Here is a 22,413-nt window from a genome sequence, read left to right as displayed (position 1 = left end):
TCAGATACATTTTTGCACTTAATCAGGTTCTATCAGGTTTTAAGTCACAGGAGCCATTTAGCTCTTTAAGATGACTTTAAGATAAGACAGCTCTTCACCGACCTCCCAGTTTAACTCTCAGAAAGAAATTTTATCTCTTACTCCCAAGCTCTTGGGGGGTACCTCTCTGATGCCCCCAAGTGCTGATAACAGGATTAAGTGATATGACACACGTAAAGTTGTCCTTCTGGCATGTAGAAAGAGCTCAGTAAATGCTCGTTCCCAGTTCTTCCCTTTCATGCAATACGACAGTTCTCGGGACCCTTATGGGCCCCAGCCCTGTACCTTGCCCCTGGGATTACAAAGATGAATACAAATAGAGTTCCAGCTCTTAAGGAGCTCAGTGCACAGTGGTAAAGACAGACATGCCAGTGAACAATGTTTTGCTGAGCATAATAACCCTATTGTTTCCAGGCCCACATGCTGTGGGGATAAAAGCAGCCTCATTGGTGTTCATTCTGCTGTCCTGGTGGATCCCACCTGCACAAGCACAGGGCCCCATCCCCTGCAAAGTCCTCCAGAAAGTGTGTATGGGCTAAGGGAGACTTGCCGAGGGGGGCTTTAGTGTCCACCTTTTACCCCCATTCTCTCTATTAGCATTAGTCCATACTACCCCCATTTTTTATTTGGATCACTGTTATTTTCTTAATCCCACCTAAAGTATATGTAAAGCAACTTTAAGCCCTCCCTACCTGCTGGTACTAAGTCTTTCCCACATTAGGATTCTGGAGCTGCTAATGACCCCAAATATTTCTGAGTATCCCCAGGGGGTATCCCAAATGTTTTCAGAAATGACTCTGGGCCTTCTGACGCTGGCCCTTCTCCTGTCAGGGGTGGAGGCGGTGGCGTCCCCAACCGCTCTGCCACATCCTCTGCCTCTGCTTCCTCTGGAGGGAAGTGCTGGCCTGGCCTGGCCTGGTTAGGCCCGGGTGTTGCTTCTCTCTGAGATGAGGTTTCAAGGTTTCAGATCTTTGTTGCCTTTAGTCTTTAAAGAGGGTTAATGAAAACATCTCTTCAGTCTCTAACCTCTGTCCCCAGAGGAGCTCAAAAACACTGGCAGAGCAGGGGACCAGTGGTGATATCTGGTGTAGATTCCTCTCATCTTCTCTCTCTGAACTCAATCCCAATCAAAATTCCCTCCCTCCTCTTTCAGCCCCCAAACACGAGTGTCCTCTTTCATGTTGATTTATGCCAACAGATGATCAAGAGAGGCCCTGGCCACTAAGTCCATACAGAGCTGAGGTTAGGATTACCTAAAGGGCTGTAATAGAAAAATATGTACCAACTTCAACAGGAACAAGTGTTAGCATTACTGTCAGCCCAGACTTCCCCTTTTCTATGAAGCTGCCCTAAAGGGCTGTAATAGAAAAATATGTACCAACTTCAACAGGAACAAGTGTTAGCATTACTGTCGGCCCAGACTTCCCCTTTTCTATGAAGCTGTCAGTCACATTCCCACTCAAGTTACGCACCTGTTCTTGGGTCACCCAACAGACATTTATCAAGTACCTGATGAGTGCTAGGCACCATGCTAGGCCTCTGGTGGCACAATTCCCAAGCAGGATCCTCATCCTCTAGAGACTGGTTTCATTATTGGCTTGTACTTTTGTATTGCAAATTAGTCTACACTGCAGGCTTTAAAGAAATAAGTGAATTGTCTCCTTGTGGGTGTTATCATAATCTGTTTAGTAGATTATCTTCGGTAACCTGTAAATCTTTTTCCTAGATTAGTGACAGCAAGACCCAAGTAAGAAGGAATCAAAGCTGATCATGGAGCACGATGCTCACAGTCGTGGGAATTATGCGTCTCTGCGCCTTGTTAAAACAAATTTTAGGACTATCCATTGATTTATGGGAGCCATGACATCCTCTCATTTCATGAGATAGGTGATGAAGAGTGGAAATTTTTTTTTTCTCTCAAATAGAAACTGTTTCTTTTGGATGCTGAATATATAGAAAAGCCGATACAGCAAAGATTGTTTGTCATACTTTTATTTCTTCCTAGCTCTCTTGAATAGTTCTCCACACACTCTCGTTATGAAAGCATCTTGACCTAGACTTATCAGTGCTCCTCTTAGATGCATTCAGAATGTCTACACAATACATCTGAATCTGTTCAGTTTGAATAGCTTAGTATATCATTGTCATTTTTCCAAAGCGTTCTTCCCCAAGTACCTGGAAGGTACATTCAATTTAAAGGAAGAGTAGGTGCAGTGATTTGAAAAAAATAGTAGGTGCAGTGATTTGGATTAACCTGGCTTGGAGGTTCTGAGGGAATTGCCACTGTGTTTAACTGAGAGAGTAGATGGCACGTAGGAGTCTTGGTTAACAGTGACCAAAACCTAGCTAAAACACACTCAAAAGAAAAAGGAAAAAAAAAACAACAGTGTGCAAATTTGTGTAGGGGGAGGAATTTTATCGGCTCAATCCAAGGAAGGGTTGATTGGCAAACTATTGGGGGGTAAGAGTTGCGAGTGGACCTAAGAACATGTGGAATTAGGGGACTGAAGCCCACCAGGCTCTCTCTCATCTCCTGCAGCTCTCCTCTTCTGCAGGTTGGTTTCAATATCTTCATTTCAGGCCAGCCTACAATCCCCAAATCTTATATTTTATAGGTTTCACCCCTGAGAGATTACCCTTTATTAAAAATTCCTAAGGAAGAATTCTAACTGGTCTGGTCTACTCAACTGAGATCATGGGAAGTCTCAGGAAAAGCTTATTGAAGTGGTGAACTATGCACTCCCAGAAAAAAGAGCACTAACTGGCTAACAGAAAAATTATCTACTACAGTGATCTCTGGCCAGCATGCCCCAAAAGGCGTTTGTTAAATTGGCCTAGATGATCTCAAACTCATATTCTATAGCCCTAGGATTTGAATCATTATGGCTTTTTTTTTTTATTGAAATGTATTAATTATACATATCTGTGGGGTACAGAGTTATATTTCAGTACATAAATACAATGTGTGGTGATCAAATCAGGGTAATTAGCACATACATCATTGCAAACTTAATCATTTCTTTGTGATGTGGACATCTGATCTCCTCTCCTAGTCATTTGATAACATGCAGTAAATTATTGCTCATTATAAATGTCTAGCTCTATGGCACACTTGAATCATTATGTTGAAGCATTTATTATTTATTTAAATTGACAAATAAAAATTGTGTATATTTATTGTGTACAAAATGATGTTCTGGTATATGAATACACTGTGGAATGGCTAAATTGAGCTAATTAACATATGCATTACCTGACATACTTATCAATTTTGTGGTGAGAACACTTAAAATCTATTCTCTTGGCAATTCTCAAGTATACAACATATTGATATTAGCTATAGTCACCATGTTGTACAACAATTCCTGTGAACTTACTCTTTCTAACTAAATTTTGTATCTTTTGACCAACATCTCCCTGCAGCCCCTGGTAACTATTATTCTACTCTCTGCTTCTATGAGTTTGACTTTTTTATTCCACATATAAGTGAGGTCATGCAGTATTTGTCTTTCTATGCCTGGCTTATTTCACTTAACATAATGTCCTCCAGGTTCATCTATGTTGTTGCAAATGATGGGATTTCCTTCTTTTTCAAGGATGAAATAGTATTCCACTGTGTATATGTAACCACTTTACCCGGTCATCTTTATCCATTCATCCCTTGATGGACACTTAGGTTGATCCCATATCATGGCTGTTGTGAGTAGTGCTGCAATGAACATGGGAGTGCAGATATCTCTTTGACACACTGATTTCATGTCTTTTGCATATATATATATCCAGAAGTGGGATTTGTTGATGTATTCCTTGTTAGTGTCAGCACCCAGTGACTTTGGGGGTCTTGCCATCCAGCCATATCTTAAAATCCCAGTAAGAGGGGCTAGCAGGATGACTCTGCTCCTGTTGCTTGTCTTCAAAGCCACACAGTAATCCCAACTTTCCAAATCCTATTTATTCATGGTATGTAGAGTGACTTGTAGAGAAGCCTGCCAGTTGCCTCCATTTCTGGATGTGTGGACAGAACATCATTATCCTGAGGATGTGCGTGCACGGTGGTAGCAGGACGGGGGACAGGGAAGGAAGTAGGGAGGGAGTCAGTTATTTGGGCATTTTTTCCTTCCATTGCGAGTAGCTAGCTGGACTGTGCTTCCAAGGTAGGGCTGAACTGCAGGGTTGGAACACTGGGATGAAAGACACAGTCCCAGGCCTTGAATTGCTTACCCCCTAGGGAAGTCGGGGGTGATTGTGAAGAGTGACGAAAATAAGCACAACATTTGCTGAATGGCTGCCAGTCAGTATGGACGTCTGCTTGATTTTGTTTTGTGGTGGGTAGAATCAGGGTTGTCCTTGTGTGAACTCGGATTTGGGACTAGAGCTTTTCTGGCCTCCAGGAGCTCCACTTTTTGGGGAGGCTAATGGCAGAGGGGACAATGCAGCCATGTCACTTGAGGAGCCCTGTGCTCATGCAGTGGCATCATCAGGTAGGCCAGGTTTGTCATCAGAGCCTTTGGGGCTGCAGGATGTTTGCCTGGTGTCTGACTCCGTTTAGAACTGCCTTCCTTTTCTTCTCTCAAGAAGCCCTTTACATTGCTCTTAATTGAATTCCTTAGCACCACCAGCCCTCACTCTACCTCACAATGTTATCTAAGCAGCTTTTTTTTTTTTTTTTGGCTGGCCCATAGAGGATCCGAACCCATGAGCTGGGCATTAACAGCACAAAATGTTTTCTAACCATCACCACTATCTATCTTCAGAGCTTTTCATCATTGCAAACAAAAAATCTGTACTCAGTAAACAATAACTCCCCGTTTTCTACTTCCCTCAGCACCTGGTAACTTCTATTCTATTTTCTTTATGAATTTGCCTATTCTAGGTACCACATATAAGTGGAATCATACACTATTTGTCCTTTTGTAACTGGCTTATTTCACTTAGTATAATATTTTTGAGGTTCATCCACGTTGTAGCATGTACCAGATTCCATTCGTTTTTATGGCTCAGTAGTATTCCATTATATGTATATACTACATTTTGTTTATCCATTCATCTGTCGATGGACACTAGGGTTGCTTCCACCTTTTGTCTTTTATGTATAGTGCTGCTATGACCATTGGTGTACTATTAAAAAAATATATTAACTCACTTAATTCTTACAAAAACTCCATGAGTTTAAGCACATTTTTTTCTCCAATTTACAGATGAGAAAGGTCATGGAGCTGGTAATGGCAAGGCCAGAATTCCAACAGGGAGGGTCTGACAATGGTGCACTCCCTGAATTACACACTGTGCTGGCTTTAATAAAAATAGTTACATTTCCCCTTGAACTTACTATGTCCTGGATATATTATATGCACTATTTCTAAATTCTTAAGACATCCTTTTGAGGTAGGCTTTATTATCCTTATATTACCGGTGAAGACATCAATGCTCAGAGAGGTTCGGTGGTGGATTCAGGAATGCTTCTCAAGTGCGCTTGCTTCTCTGTGCCCTCCAGAGCCAGAATGCAGCAGGCAGATGACTCCTTGGGACCTGGAATGGCCCAACCTTTTCTGGAAAAATCATAAGGCAAAGAGATATCTCAGGTGCAGAACCCATGGGCACTGTGGGAGAATCTGGGACTCCACAGCTGCAGAGAACTTCTAACCTATGTCTCAGATGAGACCAGGAATTTTTTTTTTTTCCTGATACTTAAAAAAGTTGTCTTTTAGAAAAACTCTTGCTTGTGTAATGCTTGGGCCAACAGAGTTGGAATAAAATGAATGATAACTTCCATTGCTGGCTAAATTTGGAAAACATACAAAAAAAGAAGTTATACAAATTCTGGCCAAAAAACAAAACAAAACAAAACAAACCCCACATTTGTCTGACCTGTGAGGACTGATTCTCAACAATCCTGAATTAGCTGGGTATTTAGATAACATTTTGCTTCTGTCTAATCATGTGGACAAAACCATATTCCATTTGCATGGCTGCCTGTATCCTTGAACACCCTGGCTCAAAGCTCTACTTCTGCTTCTCCTAACCCTTTTCTCCCCTTCTTTTGCAGCTGCCACACAAACGTACTTCAGATTGTTATTTTACAAAAGGTAATAAATGAACTGCCTTCCCCGTTAGGGAGTGGGACCCAGTGTGCATAACCTTCATGGCTGTCTTCCCCAATTTGGTTTTGCAGCCTGAGAAAATGGAGTATACCATACCTATCCAAAGACAGCGGACTGTGTCAACAACTGGAGAAGCTCTGTATGAAATTCTTGGTCTGCAAAAGGGAGCATCAAATGAAGAAATTAAGAAAAACTACATCTATTTTTATCTACTGATGGGAAATTCTGAGGCCTTGGATTGGAAGCTTCGTCATGTGGTAAACTGTGGGATCTGAAATGCCTTTAAGAAGCATGTACTGAGGAGTAAATGACAGTGGTACAAACTACTATTTGGATCCAAATAGTTCTATGAAAATGATACGGTCTGGTTAAAGTCAATATCAGTCTTATAGTTCATATTTCACTTAAGTTGCTTGGTAGAGACAAGTCTTTGCTGTTTATTGTACCCTAGAGCTATTCAGCAGGAGTTTGCCTTCAGCTGTCCAGCCCCTGTTGGTGGAAGGTCACTAAACATGACTCGAGGCTTCAGGCTGAAATATTGTGCTAGGGTTGGAGGTGGGAATGAAAATAATTGCATTATAAGTTTAGTAATGACAAAAATGCTCCCCAAAACAAGCATGGAAAAAAGTGGTATCCAACTACCTTTTAATTTTTAAAATTGAGTTTACTTTACAAATGTGACATTTAATTGCCTTCATTAGTTTTGTAAGCTAAAATTTCAGGTCATAGTCTAATTAAGGCATTAATTATGCTGAGTTGTTTGCAAGTTTAATAATTGCAATACAAAGTTTTTTCATGTAATTAGTGTCTTGCTATTAATTTTGTTTTAATGTCATACAAATATTATTTTTTCAACTGATTAGGGTACTAGTATGCTGCCAAAAGCATCTACTTCTGTCTAAATTACACATTTGTATTCTGCAAGTTATTCAAAATGTATGAGCAAGCTGAAAACCTTCTGAGAATATTATTCTTATATTCAGGGGATGTGGATCAAAACAGCCACAATAGAGTGAAATTAAAAGTCAGTGAAATTTAATAAAATTACCAACTGTTGAATCCATACGCTACTTGACCTCTGTTGTAATCTTTGGTTGTGCTCTTGAAAACAAGGCTGAATTAGAAGGCTTCTTTCTCCTTTTACATCTTGTTTTTATTTTTTAATAGGTAATATATTCACTTGATTAAAATGAAAACATACAAACAGGTACACACAAAAAAGTCTTCCTTTTACCTGTTATCCCTCAGGTCACTTCCCCAGGGTAAACAATATCAGTTCCTTTTGTGTCCTTCTAAAGAGATCTTATGCCTGTAGGAGCATATGCAGGGAACTTCTGGTCTGGGCAAGATGGCGTAGACTTGTCTCTTCCTGCTCCTTTCTGCTAAGTACGACTAAAATCTTTGAAAATAACACAAGAAATGGCCAAGAGAAAACTCTGAATGGAGGAAGGAGGAAGGTGAACTGATTAGGGACCACAGGACCAAAGGAACAACACAGCAGCAAGGCATCTTAGAACCCCCCACCCAACAGATGGTAATTGAGGCCCAGCCTTTTCCCGCAGCCAGTGTAGCAACAGGAAGCAACCAGGTGTCCTTATTCTTCCTCCAAACTGAGCAGGAGCCCGGCCAACAACACTAGACAAGCCCGTGAGAAACGGCAAGAGGTTCCAACTGCCAGTCCCCTAACAATAACCGCCCAGAGAGAGTGCTCTCCTTCCCCAGTCTGATACTCTCCTCCCCACAGAGACCCCACTTGACAGAGGATATTAGTAAGGGGGATCCCACTACAACAAGCCCCCAGCCCAGGAAGTGCTCTATGTCCCTACAGGCTAGAGATTCCCTTTCCCTACCTAAAGACCAGGAAACCAAGCCTGGAGAAACTCCTTTCAGCTCCTCAACTACCTCCAACAAGGACCAGTGAGCCTCAGAGGCAGGAGGCAAACTAAGCAAACCAAAATAGCACCATAAAGGCTCTGAACCACCCACAGAAGTAGGCTAGGACCTGCGCTCTAAACCTCAACAGGGTGACTGCCTGATAAAATAAGAAATATAAATAAGACCCAGAATCTCCTAACATAACAGCCAAAATATCTAGATATAATCAAAATCGCCCATCATACAGAAAACCAAGAAAATAAAAACTTGAGTGAAAAAAGACAATCATCTGAGTTTCACATTGAAATGATCCAGATATTGGAGTTATCTGGCAAGTATTTTAAAGTAACCATCATAAAAAAGATTCAACAAACAATTATAAATCTCTTCAAACAAATGAAAAAATAGAAAATCTCAGGAAAGAAATAGAAATTATAAAAAGGAACCAAATGGAAATTATGAACTGAAAAATAACAGAAATAATAAAACTGGATGAGCTTAATCTTAGAGTGGAGATGACAGAAGATAGAATCAGTGAAGCTGAGATCAGATCAATAGAATTTACCCAATCTGAACTGCAGAGAGAAAAACTATATACAGTCTTAGGAACTCGTGGAACAATAACAAAAGATTCAACATTTGTAGCACTGGAGTTGCAGAAGGAGAGGAGAAAAGGAGTAGGACTGAAAGAGTACTTGAAGAAGTAGCGGCTGAAAATTTCCCAAATTTGGCAAAAGATACCTACAGATCAAGAAGCTGAGTAAACCCTAATGGGATAAACCTAAAGCAACCTATTCTAAGACACATCATAATAGACTTCTGAAAACTAAAGACAAAGAAAAAAATCTTGAAAGCAGCCAGAGAGAAACAACACGTTTCCTATAGGGGACACCACTTTGGGTATCAGCCTGTTTCTCATCAGAAGCAATAGAAGCCAGAAGGAAGTGACACATATTTCAAGTGCTGAAAGCAAAGAATTGTTGACTGCAAATTCTGAACCCAGTGAAACTATGTTTTAGCAATTAAGGGAAAATAAAGACATTCTCAGATAAACGAGATGTAGAAGAACTTGTCACTAGCAGATCTGCTCTAAAAGACTAGCTAAAGTAAGTTCTTCAAAAGAAAGAAAATGATAAAGGAAGGAATCTTAGATCATCAGGAAGAAAGAAAAAACAACGGAGAAAGCAGAAATATGGGTAAATATAAAAGAATATCCTCATGAGTTTTCTAAATTGATATACATGATGATTGCTACAAAAATATTAACACCACCTGATATTCATGACAATGACATTTCAAAGTGGGACGATAAAGGGATCTTAATGGAAGTAAGATATTCACACTTCAGTCAAATTGGGAAATGCTGATATTAACACGCTGTGATAAGTCATATACACTCACACACACAAAAAACCCAACCATGAAGAAAAGTATACAAAATAATACACTCCAAAACACTACAAATAAATCAAGATGGAATCTAAAAAATGTTCAAATAACCCACAGGAAGACAAGAAAAGGGAAACGGAGGATTGAGAAACAGGCAATGGTAGACTTAGTCTTAACTAAATAATTATATATTTTCAAAAAAGAGAAAAAATAATTATATTAAATATAAGTGGTCTAAGCATATATATGTAATATTTTTTCCTTTCTTATACAAATGGTAGTATACTCTACCTCCTATCCTATACTTTGTCTTCTTCTCTTAATGATACATCTTGAAGATCATTTTAAGGAATGATCAGTTCATAAAAAGTTTCTTCATTCGGTTCACATCACCATGTAGTATTCTGTGACATAGATGTCCCACAATTTAATCAGTTTCCTGTTGATAGATATTTAGGCTGTTTCCCATCAAGACTGTCTTTTTAAACCAACTTTGAGCTTCTCAGAGATGGAAACTCCATGGCCCAGAAAGGAAGATAGAGGCGGAGAGAGCATTGGTTCACTTTCCAGTTTTTACATGTCCCAATCCCAAATTCCTGGAGCAAGGTTCTAATGGACCCACTTGGGTCAGACGCTCATCCAAGTCTGTCTCCAATTAGAGGTCTGGAATCACAACCTCCTACTACTATTTAGCAAGGACATTGGACCCAACTCTGTGGGAAGGTGAAGGGGAAATGTTATCTAAGAGGAAGTACAAAGTTGGGAAGGAAATTATTGGCATCCCTAATTCTTTATTCCTTTAGCGAATCACCATAGATAGCAGCCTCCAAGGCCTATCTCAGTCCCTTCTGTGCCTATTTATAAATCTTTGTCATAGAGTCTCCCTGTGAATAAAGCATCTTTTTCATACATAATCTGAAACTCAACCATACTTCAAAAGTCAGCTGATAAATTGGAGTCTTCAGCTACCTCAAAGGACAGCTGGGAAAGGTGACAGAAGGAAGGGTTTTATTGTGTCAATCCATCAGGTACTGAAGTTCTTGCCTCATTGAGATTTTGTAAAGAGAAATTAGATAATTTTTTCAAGGTATGTGGAATAGCACAATGAAAATACCAGGTACTACTATGAATGAATGAATAACTTTATCATCCTTATAAGTCTAAAATTATCCTGCCATTTAGTGCTATTTTTCAAAAACCATTTATCTAGTATAAGGTGAATTTGTAGTTTACGCCAAACTTGATGTTATCAGAGTGTAAGTCATGGTATGAGTCTCATCCAGGGACTTTATTATGGAGTAAATGTGCTTTAGCATTGCAGAGCATGATCATCCCAAGGAGCTTAAAGTTTAAGGCTCATTTAATCCAATTTTCTCATTGCTATGTCTTGGTACTTAATCCTACCAGTGTTTGCATGAGACGGGCAAATATTTTTCCCCTCGAGCTTAAAGTTTAAGGCTCATTTAATCCAATTTTCTCATTGCTATGTCTTGGTACTTAATCGTACCAGTGTTTGCATGAGACGGGCAAATATTTTTCCCCTCTTCTCCCACTGCCTAAAAGTCTTCACTCCCCTATCATGTTGTCAGAAGGAGACTCATTTGAGTTAATATTTTTAAATTCCAATATACCTAGAATGGCTAAGAGGTTATCCACCTTTCACACATTTGCCTTAACTTTAAACTGGCATGTTTTGCCTTCCCACCTATAGTCTCCCGGAGCCAAGAGGAATTTTGACTTAGGCAGCTGGTGAAGGAGGAGAGGAGGGAAAGGCACCAGTGAATGGTGGGACAATTAGACAATTGAGAAGAAGGGAGGTAGTTGAAATAAGCCTTAATACTCAGGCTCTGGAGGCAGCTGGTGAAGGAGGAGAGGAGGGAAAGGCACCAGTGAATGGTGGGACAATTAGACAACTGAGAAGAAGGGAGGTAGTTGAAATAAGCCTTAATACTCAGGCTCTGGCCCCTTTCAAGTGACTCAAGGACTTGGGCTCTCTGTAAAGTCTCTGCCACACATGTTCTTCTAAGAGTCTCCTCTGAGAAAGTCTCCTGGGGCCCAGGAGCCAGGTCATTCTCATGCATCTTTTTCCTGTACCCCTGAAACTCGATGATACTTCATTAATCAGCTGATAAATTGGAGTCCACCAAGTCAAATTTCCAGCCTGTTGATAATACTGCCCCACCTTTTGCTCAATGGGTATGTCCACGGTCATTGCTAAGTACAACTTGGGCCCTGGACTCTGCTGCTGCAGCTCCACTTCTGCTCAGCTGCACTGCCCTCCCAGGCACGGTAAGCATAGCAGGTGCCACTGCTAACTCCTGGGTCTTCAAGTCCTCTGACTGCTCCTTCTGGAGGCCCAGAAGCCTCCTCTGCTATTTATCTTGAGACTTGAGGGAGTCACCAATGCCTGCTGGGCTCTGCCACTGGGAGGTGCAAGGCTGGGCATAGGGAACAGCTCCCTCTTCATGATACCTTCTGTTAGGAACCCCAGAGAATGTCAAAGTTTGTTAGAAAATCACTTTGCATTTTTTCTTACAGCTCTCTTTCTCTCTGGGACACAGAAGCATACTCAGGGGTGAGCCAGAGACTAGCCATAATGACTCTGTACTCAGAATCTCAATCCTCTGTGACAGTTAAAGCTTTGCTCCTGGGTTGAGGTCTGGCTCTTTCTTCCCTAAGATGCATTACTTTCCAGAAGATTCTGCAGTTCTCATCCCACCCTCAGATAGGCTTCTGTCAGGCTGTCCCATGGGTTCTTCAGACTTACCCAGCTGTGGCTGCCCCAGCAATGGCTTGGATTCCTTTCTGGAAGGCTCTTCAGCCCTGTGGGGCTTCTGGGAAGCTGCTGCCACCAGTTTTCCAAACTTGCCCTAATATGCCCAAACTCCCAGCAGTCAACAATAGGCTGTGATGACTCAGAGATGCAGCCCCACCACAGTCCTACCACGGGGCTACCTGGCTCTATTCTCCATAGTAACCTGAATGCGGTAAATGAAGGCTGACATTTTACTGCTGCTCAGCAAGCACGTTGGGTGTGTGATCAGATTATTTATTATTTCTTTTCTTGACACTGGCACATAAAGTTCCTTCCCTCCAAAGTTAGTAAATTGTTGATCTATACCTCATACTGCTACCTAACTATAACAGAAGGCAGAAGGGCTGATCAGAGCATTTAGCATCCACTAGTGTGTCTAGAGCCTCTAACAATATTATTGGCCTTATACTAGCAAGTCTTGTCTTATTCAGCAGATGTTTATCAAGCATCAACTATGTGTTGGGCAATGTTCTAGAAAGTAGCAGTGAACAAAACAGACCAAATCCCTGCTTCCTGAAGTCTATATTCTGGACCGGGGGGGAAAGGGAGTCTTAATTAATAGTAAGCCAGTAAGTAAGACATACGGTATTTCAGATGTTAAGTGCTGTGGAGAAAAGCAGGGCAGGGTAGGAGGGTAGGGGGTGTCAGGAGTGTGCTGGAAGGCATACATTCTCATTGAGGGGTTCTGCATAGATTTTAACACAAAATCCCTCGATTGCAGTGTATTCTAAGAATAAAGCAGCAGTTAGGAATGCAGGATATGAAGTCAAATTCCTTCTCTCAGCCTCATTTTCTTCATAAGTAAAATGCAGTTAACAGTACCACCCTCAGGGGGTTGCTGAGGATGAAATGAGATAATACATGTAAAGATCTTAGGTCTGGGGTACTGGGTGCTGCAAAGTTACATAGTCGTCAGAGAAATAGCCCTATAGGACGACAGCCTTCAGACTCAGCTAGGGCCTGGGCACAGGGTGACTCTCCAAGGAGTGTGTATGTGTGAGTGTGTGTGTGTGTGTGTGTGTGTGTGCACACGCGCGTGAGAAGTTGTATATGTGTATGGGGGGTGGTTAGATTCTGTGACATTTAGATTCCACTGAATACATTTAAAAGAGTGTTACCACTGCTTTATTTTACCATGCCAATGTTTATAACATGCTGCAAATTACATCTGTTCTATCTGTTTAATCTTCTTATAAAAAATGTTTAGATACCAAGTTAAAAATTTTAACTGGTACAGTTTCTCAAAATTATTTATAGAGGTATATAATCAAAAAGTTAGAATCAAATTGGTGGATGGCAGTGGGGGGTGGGGAGAAGAAACCCAAACGTCATACCCGGAATGATTCCAAGGAAGCATTTAGGTGGGTTTGGGGATGGGTGGCCTGCAGGGGACAGTGGCAGAGCACCCTCCTTGAAGCCTTCTGTAGGGTGCTCCATATGGTTCTGCAGGGTGCTCTGTATGGTTCTGCAGGGTGCTCTATATGGTTCTGTAGGGTGCCCTGTATGGTTCTGTAGGGTGCTCCGCATGGTTCTGCAGGGTGCTCTGTATGGTTCTGCAGGGTGCCCTGTATGGTTCTGCAGGGTGCTCTTCTTCATGGATGCTCTATATGCTGTGCTGTCCTATCAGAGCACTAAATCCTCACAGAATGCAATTTCCTTTTTTCTTTTCTGCCTCTTCCACTCCATGAATTCCTTGAGGACAGACTCTGCCTTGTACTTCCAGCCCTAGCACCACACTTATATTTGTCAAATGCATAAATGAGTCGATCAGCAAATAGATGGCTCTCAGGGGTGTATGTCTGCTTTCTTCTCTATTATATTCTCAGCTTCTTCAGGACCATTTCTCAAGTGACTGGTTTAGTCACCTTTGCTGAACAGGGAGTCATTCACTGACCCAGTAAGCAGAGGAGGGGCAGATTGGCAAGAAAAGACAACAGCTTCTGTTCGGGGCACCACTCATTTTGTATGACTCTGGGTCCTTCAAGTGAGATGTAGTTAGGGGATAAGGAAAGAAAAACTCTGTAGAACCCAGGACCAGTTGTGCAATTCAGGGAATGTGAGTCCTGAGTTTTCAAAATCTCATATGTAACATGAACGTTAGTTTTTCTTTACACCAATATGTACATTTTTGAAGTTAGAAACAAGATTAAGAGGCCTAAAGTGAGGCTGACTGGTTTCCCTGGCATGCTTGGTGCAAGAGTCTAACAAAATGCTGGCCCACTGGGTGAAGAAATCACACAAAGACCTAGATTTTCCTTAGCTCCTCAGAGAACCACAAAATCAGAGTGAGTTAGTTCTGTACATCAGCACCTGGGTCTCTGTGCCTCACGGATGAGCTTATTGTTGACAAGATACTAAATATCTTGGTTCAAAGGGCAAGAGGAGACCCAATTCCTTCTTCTATTTTATTCCATTTCACATGGAACTTTCTAGAAATTGTCTTCCAATTCTGAAGACGTGAGTCATCTCAGAGCAGACTAAAGTGGGGCAAATGCTGTTTTCACAAGGAGCAGGAAAGAGCGTCATTTCCACCATGATCAGTGGCAACCAATCTGTGGTGCTTTTACCCATCTTTATTAGCAATTACAGGTAAAAACAGAGGCTGCTTATGAATAAGTGTAGATGTCAGGGGAATGCGTAGCTAATAGAATTGTAAATATTTACAAGGCTGAGCTCACAAGATTCAAGCTCACAAGATTAATTGAAATTAATCGCTATCAAGCACTAATTTGTTTCCTGAGTTCTGAAACCTTCCACTAAAAAGAAGAGAATAGGAGGCCATGTCAGCGTTCAGAGCTGTCTTCCAGGTGAGCTGCATGGCTTCCTTCTCCCACATCAAATCTCCCACTTGATCCTCTTAGTTCTTTGTGCACATCGATCTCCGCCATTCCTGGGCCTTAGAATGATTACGAATCATTGATTAGAATGATTAGAATGATCACTTACTCACTCACTCAATATCTGTTTAGTATTGGATACTGATTTATGTTATACGATGCGAGATGAATGTACATACACACACACTTGTAAATATATTCATTATATTCATTCATATGAACCCTGGGCTCAAGTTCATCTTGTTCCATTCACCACAGTCTCCCTGGTTTTGCTCATTGTTGAGTGTGTATCTTTTAAACCTTTCTAAATTTTACTTATTATATAATAAGCTCTTTAGATGGTAGAAACTATATACAGTCATGTGTATTTTTTTTTTTTTCCTTTTTGTCTTTTTTCGTGACCGGCAACGGATCGCAACCCTCAGTGTCGCGCCTGTACCGGACCGGGACCGGCAACGGGATCGCAACCCTCGGTGTTGCTTCCGCACCTCGCTCAGCCAGTGAGTGGGAACCGGTCTGTATGTGGGATCTGAACCCTCGGCAGGAGCGCCGCCGCGCTCCCAAGCGGCGCACTGTAGCAGTGCGCCACCGGGCCGGCCCTTGGTAGTAGCTTTTCTAGTTTCTTAACAGAGAGAAGCAAACCATTCAGACGAAGGCTGAAGCCAAAGTGGAAAATTTTTGATGCTATCAAATCAACAAGAAACAAAGAAGGGAAAAAAACTGCTAAAAACATTGAACATCAAAATTTTGGATAAAAAACCTTAAATGAAGCATCTTTTTAACCGTTTTCAGCTATAATGTCCCAGAGTTATCTGAGACTTACTCAATTCAATGGAATGTGTTGTTGTTATTGGGATGTGGGTTCCCGGGAGCTGGCTGTAGCAGCCCCTTTGAAAAATTTTAAATATGAGCATAACAAAGGCCAAAGCCACCAGACACAGGATCTGCTGTACGGCCAAGGAAAGCTTGCAGCAATCAGGGTGCAGTTATTTAAAGAAAAAAAAGGTAAATAGTAAGAACAGCAAAGTTTGCACTAGTCACATACCTGCTTCCAAGCTCAGCAGTAGCCTTGAAAATAACTGCCCATATTCCCTGTACCGGTACCAGTACTAGTAACAGAGGAATCAGAAAAATCCTTACTTGCAAAGAACTGTCATTGGTCATTGATCTGTCTGGTAGCTCCCTGGAAGACCTGATCCAAAGCCTTGTCTTGTCTCACCTAAATCAGAACTTACCCAGCACTAAAGCTGCTATCTGGAGTGGGGGAGGGAGGTGGTTGAAATTTGTAGGCAATTTTTTTTTTTTTTTTAAAGATGACTGGTAAGGGGATCTTAACCTTTGACTTGGTGTTGTCACTACCACACTCTCCCAAGTGAGCCACGGGCAGGCCTGTAGGCAAATATTTTAATCACTGCTGCCAGAGGCAATGGATAACAGCAGGGGTGAATAATAAACTCACTAAAAAACTTGGGAGAAAAGGCTGGGGAATAAAGAAGCTTTGGAAATGAGGGCTTTGAAAAGCTCTGACATAATCCTAGGCATCTAGAAGCCATAAAGCCCTAAACGCTCACCTCTGACTGACCTTGAGGTTCAGTTCAAGCAGGCGAAGGCTAACACAGAGTTGTAAACTGCCTGGATGAGTGTTGTAGGTGTGCCCTGACACACACGCAGCCTATGTGCAAAGACTGGAAAATTTTGGGTTACAAGTATTTAGGGAGTTTTCTGTCTAATCATTAGCTGACTATTAAACTAATGAAACACAGACTTCAGTGGCCACACATAAGAACAGGCTTTACAAAATTAGGTTAGAAAAGTCACTTAACAAGCAGCAACCAAAACCCATGGGTAAAGGAGAGAATCTGATTTGTACAGGTGCCACATTATGGTATTTAAAATGTCCAGTTTTCAAAAAAAATATGAGGTATGTATATATTATAAGTCTGGTTCATACACAGGAAAACAAATCAATAGAAACTGTCTCTGAGGAAGCGTCAACTTTGTACATATTAGACAAAGACTTTAAATCAGCAAATTCAAATATATTTGAAGACCAAAGGAATCATGTATAAAAAACTAAAGGAAAGGATTAGAATGATGCCTCATCAAACAGAGAATATCAATAAAGAAACAAATTATAAAAAGGAAACAAATACAAATTCTGGAGCTGAAAATTCAATAACAAACAAAAAATTCACTAGAGGGGCTCAATAGAAGATTTGAGAAGGCAGAAGAAAGAATCAGTGAAATTGAACATAGGTCAATTAAGATGATCTAGTCTGAGAACAGAAAGATAAAAGAATGGAGAAAAATGGACAGAGCCTCAGAGACCTGTGGTACACCATCACACATACAAACATACACAGAACAGGAGTCCCAGAGGAAAGGAGAAAGAGAAAAAGACAGAAAGAATATTTGAAAAAGTAGTGGCTGAAAACTTCCCAAATTTGATGAAAATATTAACCTGTGCATTTCAAGAAGTTTCATGATGATCAAGTAAGATAAACTTAAACAGATACTCACCAAGACACATCATAATCAACTGTTCAAAGTCAAAGAATATCTTGAAAACAGAAAAAGAAAAGATGTGCCAAAAGATAATGCTATTTACTTTTGCACTGAGAAGCCTAGAGGACGAGGACACTGGGAGTGCAGTAAAAGAACAAGCAGGACGGCCTCTGGAAATTAGCAGGACCTGCTTGGAGCTTTGCCACCCTTCACCATCTCTGGAGCTTGAGCCAGGAGCCAGCAGGAGAAAGGACTGCAGAGAGCAAGTGCCTGCTGAGGGCTTTGACCAGAACCAGGGGTGGGAGCAGCTGTTGCAAGGAGAAGACAAAGTATTGGTCTAAGGAGGTCTCTATAGCCATTTCTCCTACATCTCAGTCCTATTCTCCTCTGGCATTCAAGTTCCGTAGAGATTGCTGGCCTTGAAAAAAAAGAATCCAAATTTCCCTCCAGGGAATATCATAAAGTTAGAGGCCCAGAAACTTTTGTTGGGAAGTTGAGCCAGATACAGAGGTCTTAAACTGCAAATGTAGACTTCAAATTCTGGGTGAGATGTGGGCTGGAGGAAGAGAGGAATTACAACACAGCACACAGAGATCTTAGTGTCCTGCTGAAGCCATCAGTGACCTACTGGCATCAGAACTTCAGGCCCTCATTCCCCTAAAGTAGTACTTTATGATTGGTGTAGACAAATAGTGCTAACATTGAACACATTTTGTTTATTATGTTTGCACAAATATCCCTGTCTATTCCACTTTATTAGGAAAAATAAAGAGCTGGCTCTTAATCAGCCATAGAAAAGAATTGCAGTGACCAGAAAACTGTCTAAAACAGAGCTCTACCAAATGGCATTTGGACTTTTTGAAAGCTTAAGTATTTTTGTATTTTTAACTCATACTAAAAGACATTGAAGTGTAATGCCTCATAAAATCAAGTCAATACATACTGTAGTAAAATTTGGGAAGATATTTGTCAAGGAATCATTGAAGTAGAGGGGACTTCAGAAAGTTCATGGAAAGATTTGTATTATCTTTTGATTCTATTTTTCCATGAATTTTTGAATTCCCCTCGTATAGTGGTAACTGTCTCCACTGCCACTAGAGGTCAGCACTTGACTCTCCCTGCAATTCTCCGTGAGGGAAAAGACCAATTACCTGAAACAGATCATTATGATTCCTTTAGTTGACTTATGCTGTCTGTCTTGAATCACCAATGTGACTGTGGATCCTAGAAAACTGCAGAACACCCTAACAATTGCCAGTGTGAGCTGCTCAGATATTCCATCCGCAAATGTGAGGAAATCATAGGGCTGTGTAATGTGGCCTTCAGTGAGCCCTCACTGAGGCCTTGGTGATCAAAGCACATGGATCATACACTATGGTAGTGGTGTTTCAGAAATAATCACACGGCACGGTAGCAATGGCATCACTCTTTGCAGTATGAAGGCGAATGGTGCCCTGACCTTTCTGTTCTGGCCCAGGGGTCCTACCTCCCTGAGCCCCCTGGCACTCTCGTTCAGGCTCTCAGCAGCATACTGCATCAAAGCTGCTTGTGGGGAGGGCAGCTGCACTGGGTACAAATGTATGAAGAGGTTGTGGGGGATCTGAGGGATTTGGTGGCTGATAAAGGGAAAAGATATGACATGAGAGGCGGTAACACACAACAAGCTTTCTTGGGTGGTACTTGAAGGGCGGAATGAGAGGGAAAGTCCTCAGAGTGTGAGGCTGTCCAGAGGCTCACAGCGATGCCCCCTCATCAGTTTCTGAATCAGGAGTTTTCTGGTTATCACTGACTAGGTAATTTGTACTATTTCTCCCTCCTGGTGAGAGCAACTAGAAAAATTGAAAGAAAAACATACATACACATATGTATGTGTGTGCGTGTGTGTATACACACCTTAAAAGCATTTGAGAGTAAAGAATTACAGCTAACCAGGCCATGACCTGAGAGGAGAGAAGCTGAGAGGCTGAGCAGGACTTCAAACAGCTCTACAGAGAAAAGGGGAGAAAACTTGGACACTGGCCCGGCAAGGATTAGGCTCCTACAATTTTATTGAGACTGAAAAGTGCTGCAACCCAAGACAAGGAGTAAACTGGAAGCAAACCATCTGTGGTTGACAATTACTTCCGTGGTTCTCAACAAACCATGCCCCCTGGTATTCATGTCCTCACATAGTCCTCTTGAATCTGGGCTGGCTCTCTGATCTGATTTAACCAATGTAGCAAAAGTGATGCTGTGCCTAAATTTCAAAAAAGCCTACCAGCTTCAGCTTTTGTTATCTCGTTTAAGTGAGCCACCATTTAAGAAATCTAACTACCTCAAGACCATCGTGTTGTGAGAAACCTCACCTAGGCATGTGAAAAAGCCACATGGAGAACAGAGTCCCCAGCCAACAGCCCTAACTGAGCTCCCAGCCACAGCCAGCACCAACTTACCAGCACGTAAGTGAAGCTATCTTGGAAATAGGTCCTTCAGCTCCAACTGAGCTGCTCCAGCCAATGCCAAATAGAGCCAAGAAAAATTGTCCCCACCAAGTCCTGCCCAATGACAACATTATGAGCACATAAACAAAATGCTTACTGTTTCATGTTACTAAACTTTAAACTTTATTGTAGCTTGTTATAGAGAAATAGGTAATAGAAACACTAGTCTTATATGGACTGTAACTGGACTTTGAGTCATCTGGGTAGCTTAGGAGCTCTTGATTCCTAATATTGGATTAAAATGATACCAGTTTGTAAAGTTCCCCAGAAATCAGGAAAATAGGAAATAAAAATGCTCTGTGATATGAGGTAACATTTTAGCCCCCACATTATTTCTTTAAAAGTTTTTTCTAATATTGGATTAAAATGATACCAGTTTGTAAAGTTCCCCAGAAATCAGGAAAATAGGAAAAAAAAATGCTCTCTGATATGAGGTAACATTTTAGCCCACACATTATTTCTTTAAAAGTTTTTAAAAATACAGTAGCTGTTGCAGAGAGAAAATCAAGCACACATGTCAAGAAAATAAGAATCAGAACCATAAGAAATGAGGTAATAGAAAAAGAATCATGGTAATTTCAGATATTAGAATTATCAGATATAGATTTTATTATTTTTTCTAATCTACTTCCGTCTCTGAAATTTTTTTTCTTTTTCTTTTTTTCTTAATTGACCCGTGATAGTTGTATATAATTATGGAGTACAATATGATATTTGGATACAATTATCCTGTGTGCAATGATCATATCAGGGTGTTTAGCGTATTGTTACTTCTTTGTGCTGGGAATATTCAACGTCCTCTCAACTACCTACATGAAGTTATACAGTAATTCTAGATTTTAAAACAACTATAATCAAGAAGATAAAATACGAGATTGAGAATTTTCATAAAACTGAAAATTTTGAAAAGGGAGATTTCAGACTTGAAAAAGAAACATATTCTACAACTAAAAAAATGCAACAACCAAACTCAGGAACTCAAAGATTGGATTTACCAGGTTAGAGAGCTGCCTGGGAGACAGGTCAGAAGAAAATTGCCAGAAAGAATTACAAGAGGACAGAAAACAAAGTGAAAAGACATAAAAGATTAATGAAAAAGGTCGGAAATATATGCAGTTGGAGTCTAAAAAGGAGAGTTAGAAAAAGAATGGGAGAAGAAGCCATTGGAAAAATAAGATATGTGCATTTTCTAGGTCACGAAAGAAATTAACCCACATTTACCCAATAAAAGCCAAGCAGAATAAATAAAAAGAACTCTACACACAGGCACACCACAGGAAAACTGCTGAAAACCAAAGATGAAACAGAAAAAAAAAAAAGAACTCTACACACAGGCACACCACAGGAAAACTGCTGAAAACCAAAGATGAAACAGAAAAAAAAAAAAAGATATATGGCCTACCTTCAAGAACAACTCAACTTACAGCTGACTTTTCAACCAAAATAATGGAAGCCAGAAGACAGAGAACTGAAATCTTCAATGTGATCAGAGAAAACAACTGATAACCTATGAATTTATATCCAGGGAAAATACCTTTCAAAATTAAAGGTGAAATAATGACATTTTAAGCTTAAAAAGAGGGCACAGCAGTTTTGTACTAAAGGATATAAAAAGGTGTTCATACGCAGAAGAAAAATGATCCCAGATCGATGGTCAGAGATGCAGGAAAGAACAAATAGCAATAAAAATGGCAAATATGTGAGTAAATGTACACATATATTAATTGTATAAAATATTGTTAAATGCTGATCATAAGAAATAACAATTTTCAAGGTTTAAAAGCTTTAGATAAAGTACGTGCTACCAACAATACGTAAGTTGAAAAGGGAGTAACAGTGTTAGTGTTCTAAGATTTGTATATTATCTTAGTGGAAGACAAAAGTACATTAACATTAGACTTTGAGAAATAAATGGTTCTGTCATATCTAGAAGGACTCTAAAAAGAATAGTAAAAGAACAGGTAAATTTTGAACCAACAGAGGAGAAAAGTAGTATAATGAAAAAGCATCAATTCAAAAGAAGGCAAGAAAGGAGAGGAAAAAGAAATATATTTTAGATGGTAAAATGAAGTGGTATTTCACTGGAAAAAATATCAGTAATTATATTAAAATAAATATAGACAAAAGGCTTCAGTTAAAAGAAAAAAAATCATTCTGAATAAAAAACCAAAACTATATAGTGTTTACAGAAGACACATCTAATATTTAAGGATACATAAAATTTAAGAATAAAAGGAGGGGAAAAGATGTGCTATACAGATGCTTACCAAAAGAAAGCTGGTATAGCTTTATTAAAATCAAAGCAAAGATGAGACTATACTACCCAAAGTAATCTACAAATTTAATGCAATCCCCATTAAAATTCCTATGAC

At 40.3% G+C, this 22,413-nt stretch overlaps 1 protein-coding gene across 1 annotated transcript in view; it reads left to right on the top strand.

Annotated features, from left to right (window-relative positions):
• Positions 1–6,220: 6,220 nt before the first annotated feature.
• Positions 6,221–22,413, top strand: part of DNAJC5B (DnaJ (Hsp40) homolog, subfamily C, member 5 beta) — a 62,661-nt gene continuing 46,468 nt past the window's right edge. The window contains exon 1 of the mRNA XM_008575741.1: positions 6,221–6,337. Coding sequence (XP_008573963.1) covers positions 6,221–6,337 — 117 coding nt within the window. The remainder of the gene's footprint in view (positions 6,338–22,413) is intronic.

This window comes from Galeopterus variegatus, unplaced genomic scaffold, assembly GCF_000696425.1.
Source record: "Galeopterus variegatus unplaced genomic scaffold, G_variegatus-3.0.2 Scaffold1229, whole genome shotgun sequence".
Lineage (NCBI taxonomy): Eukaryota > Metazoa > Chordata > Mammalia > Dermoptera > Cynocephalidae > Galeopterus > Galeopterus variegatus.
The sequence above is the reverse complement of the archived record's forward strand: the minus strand, read 5'-3'. Positions and strand labels throughout refer to the sequence as shown.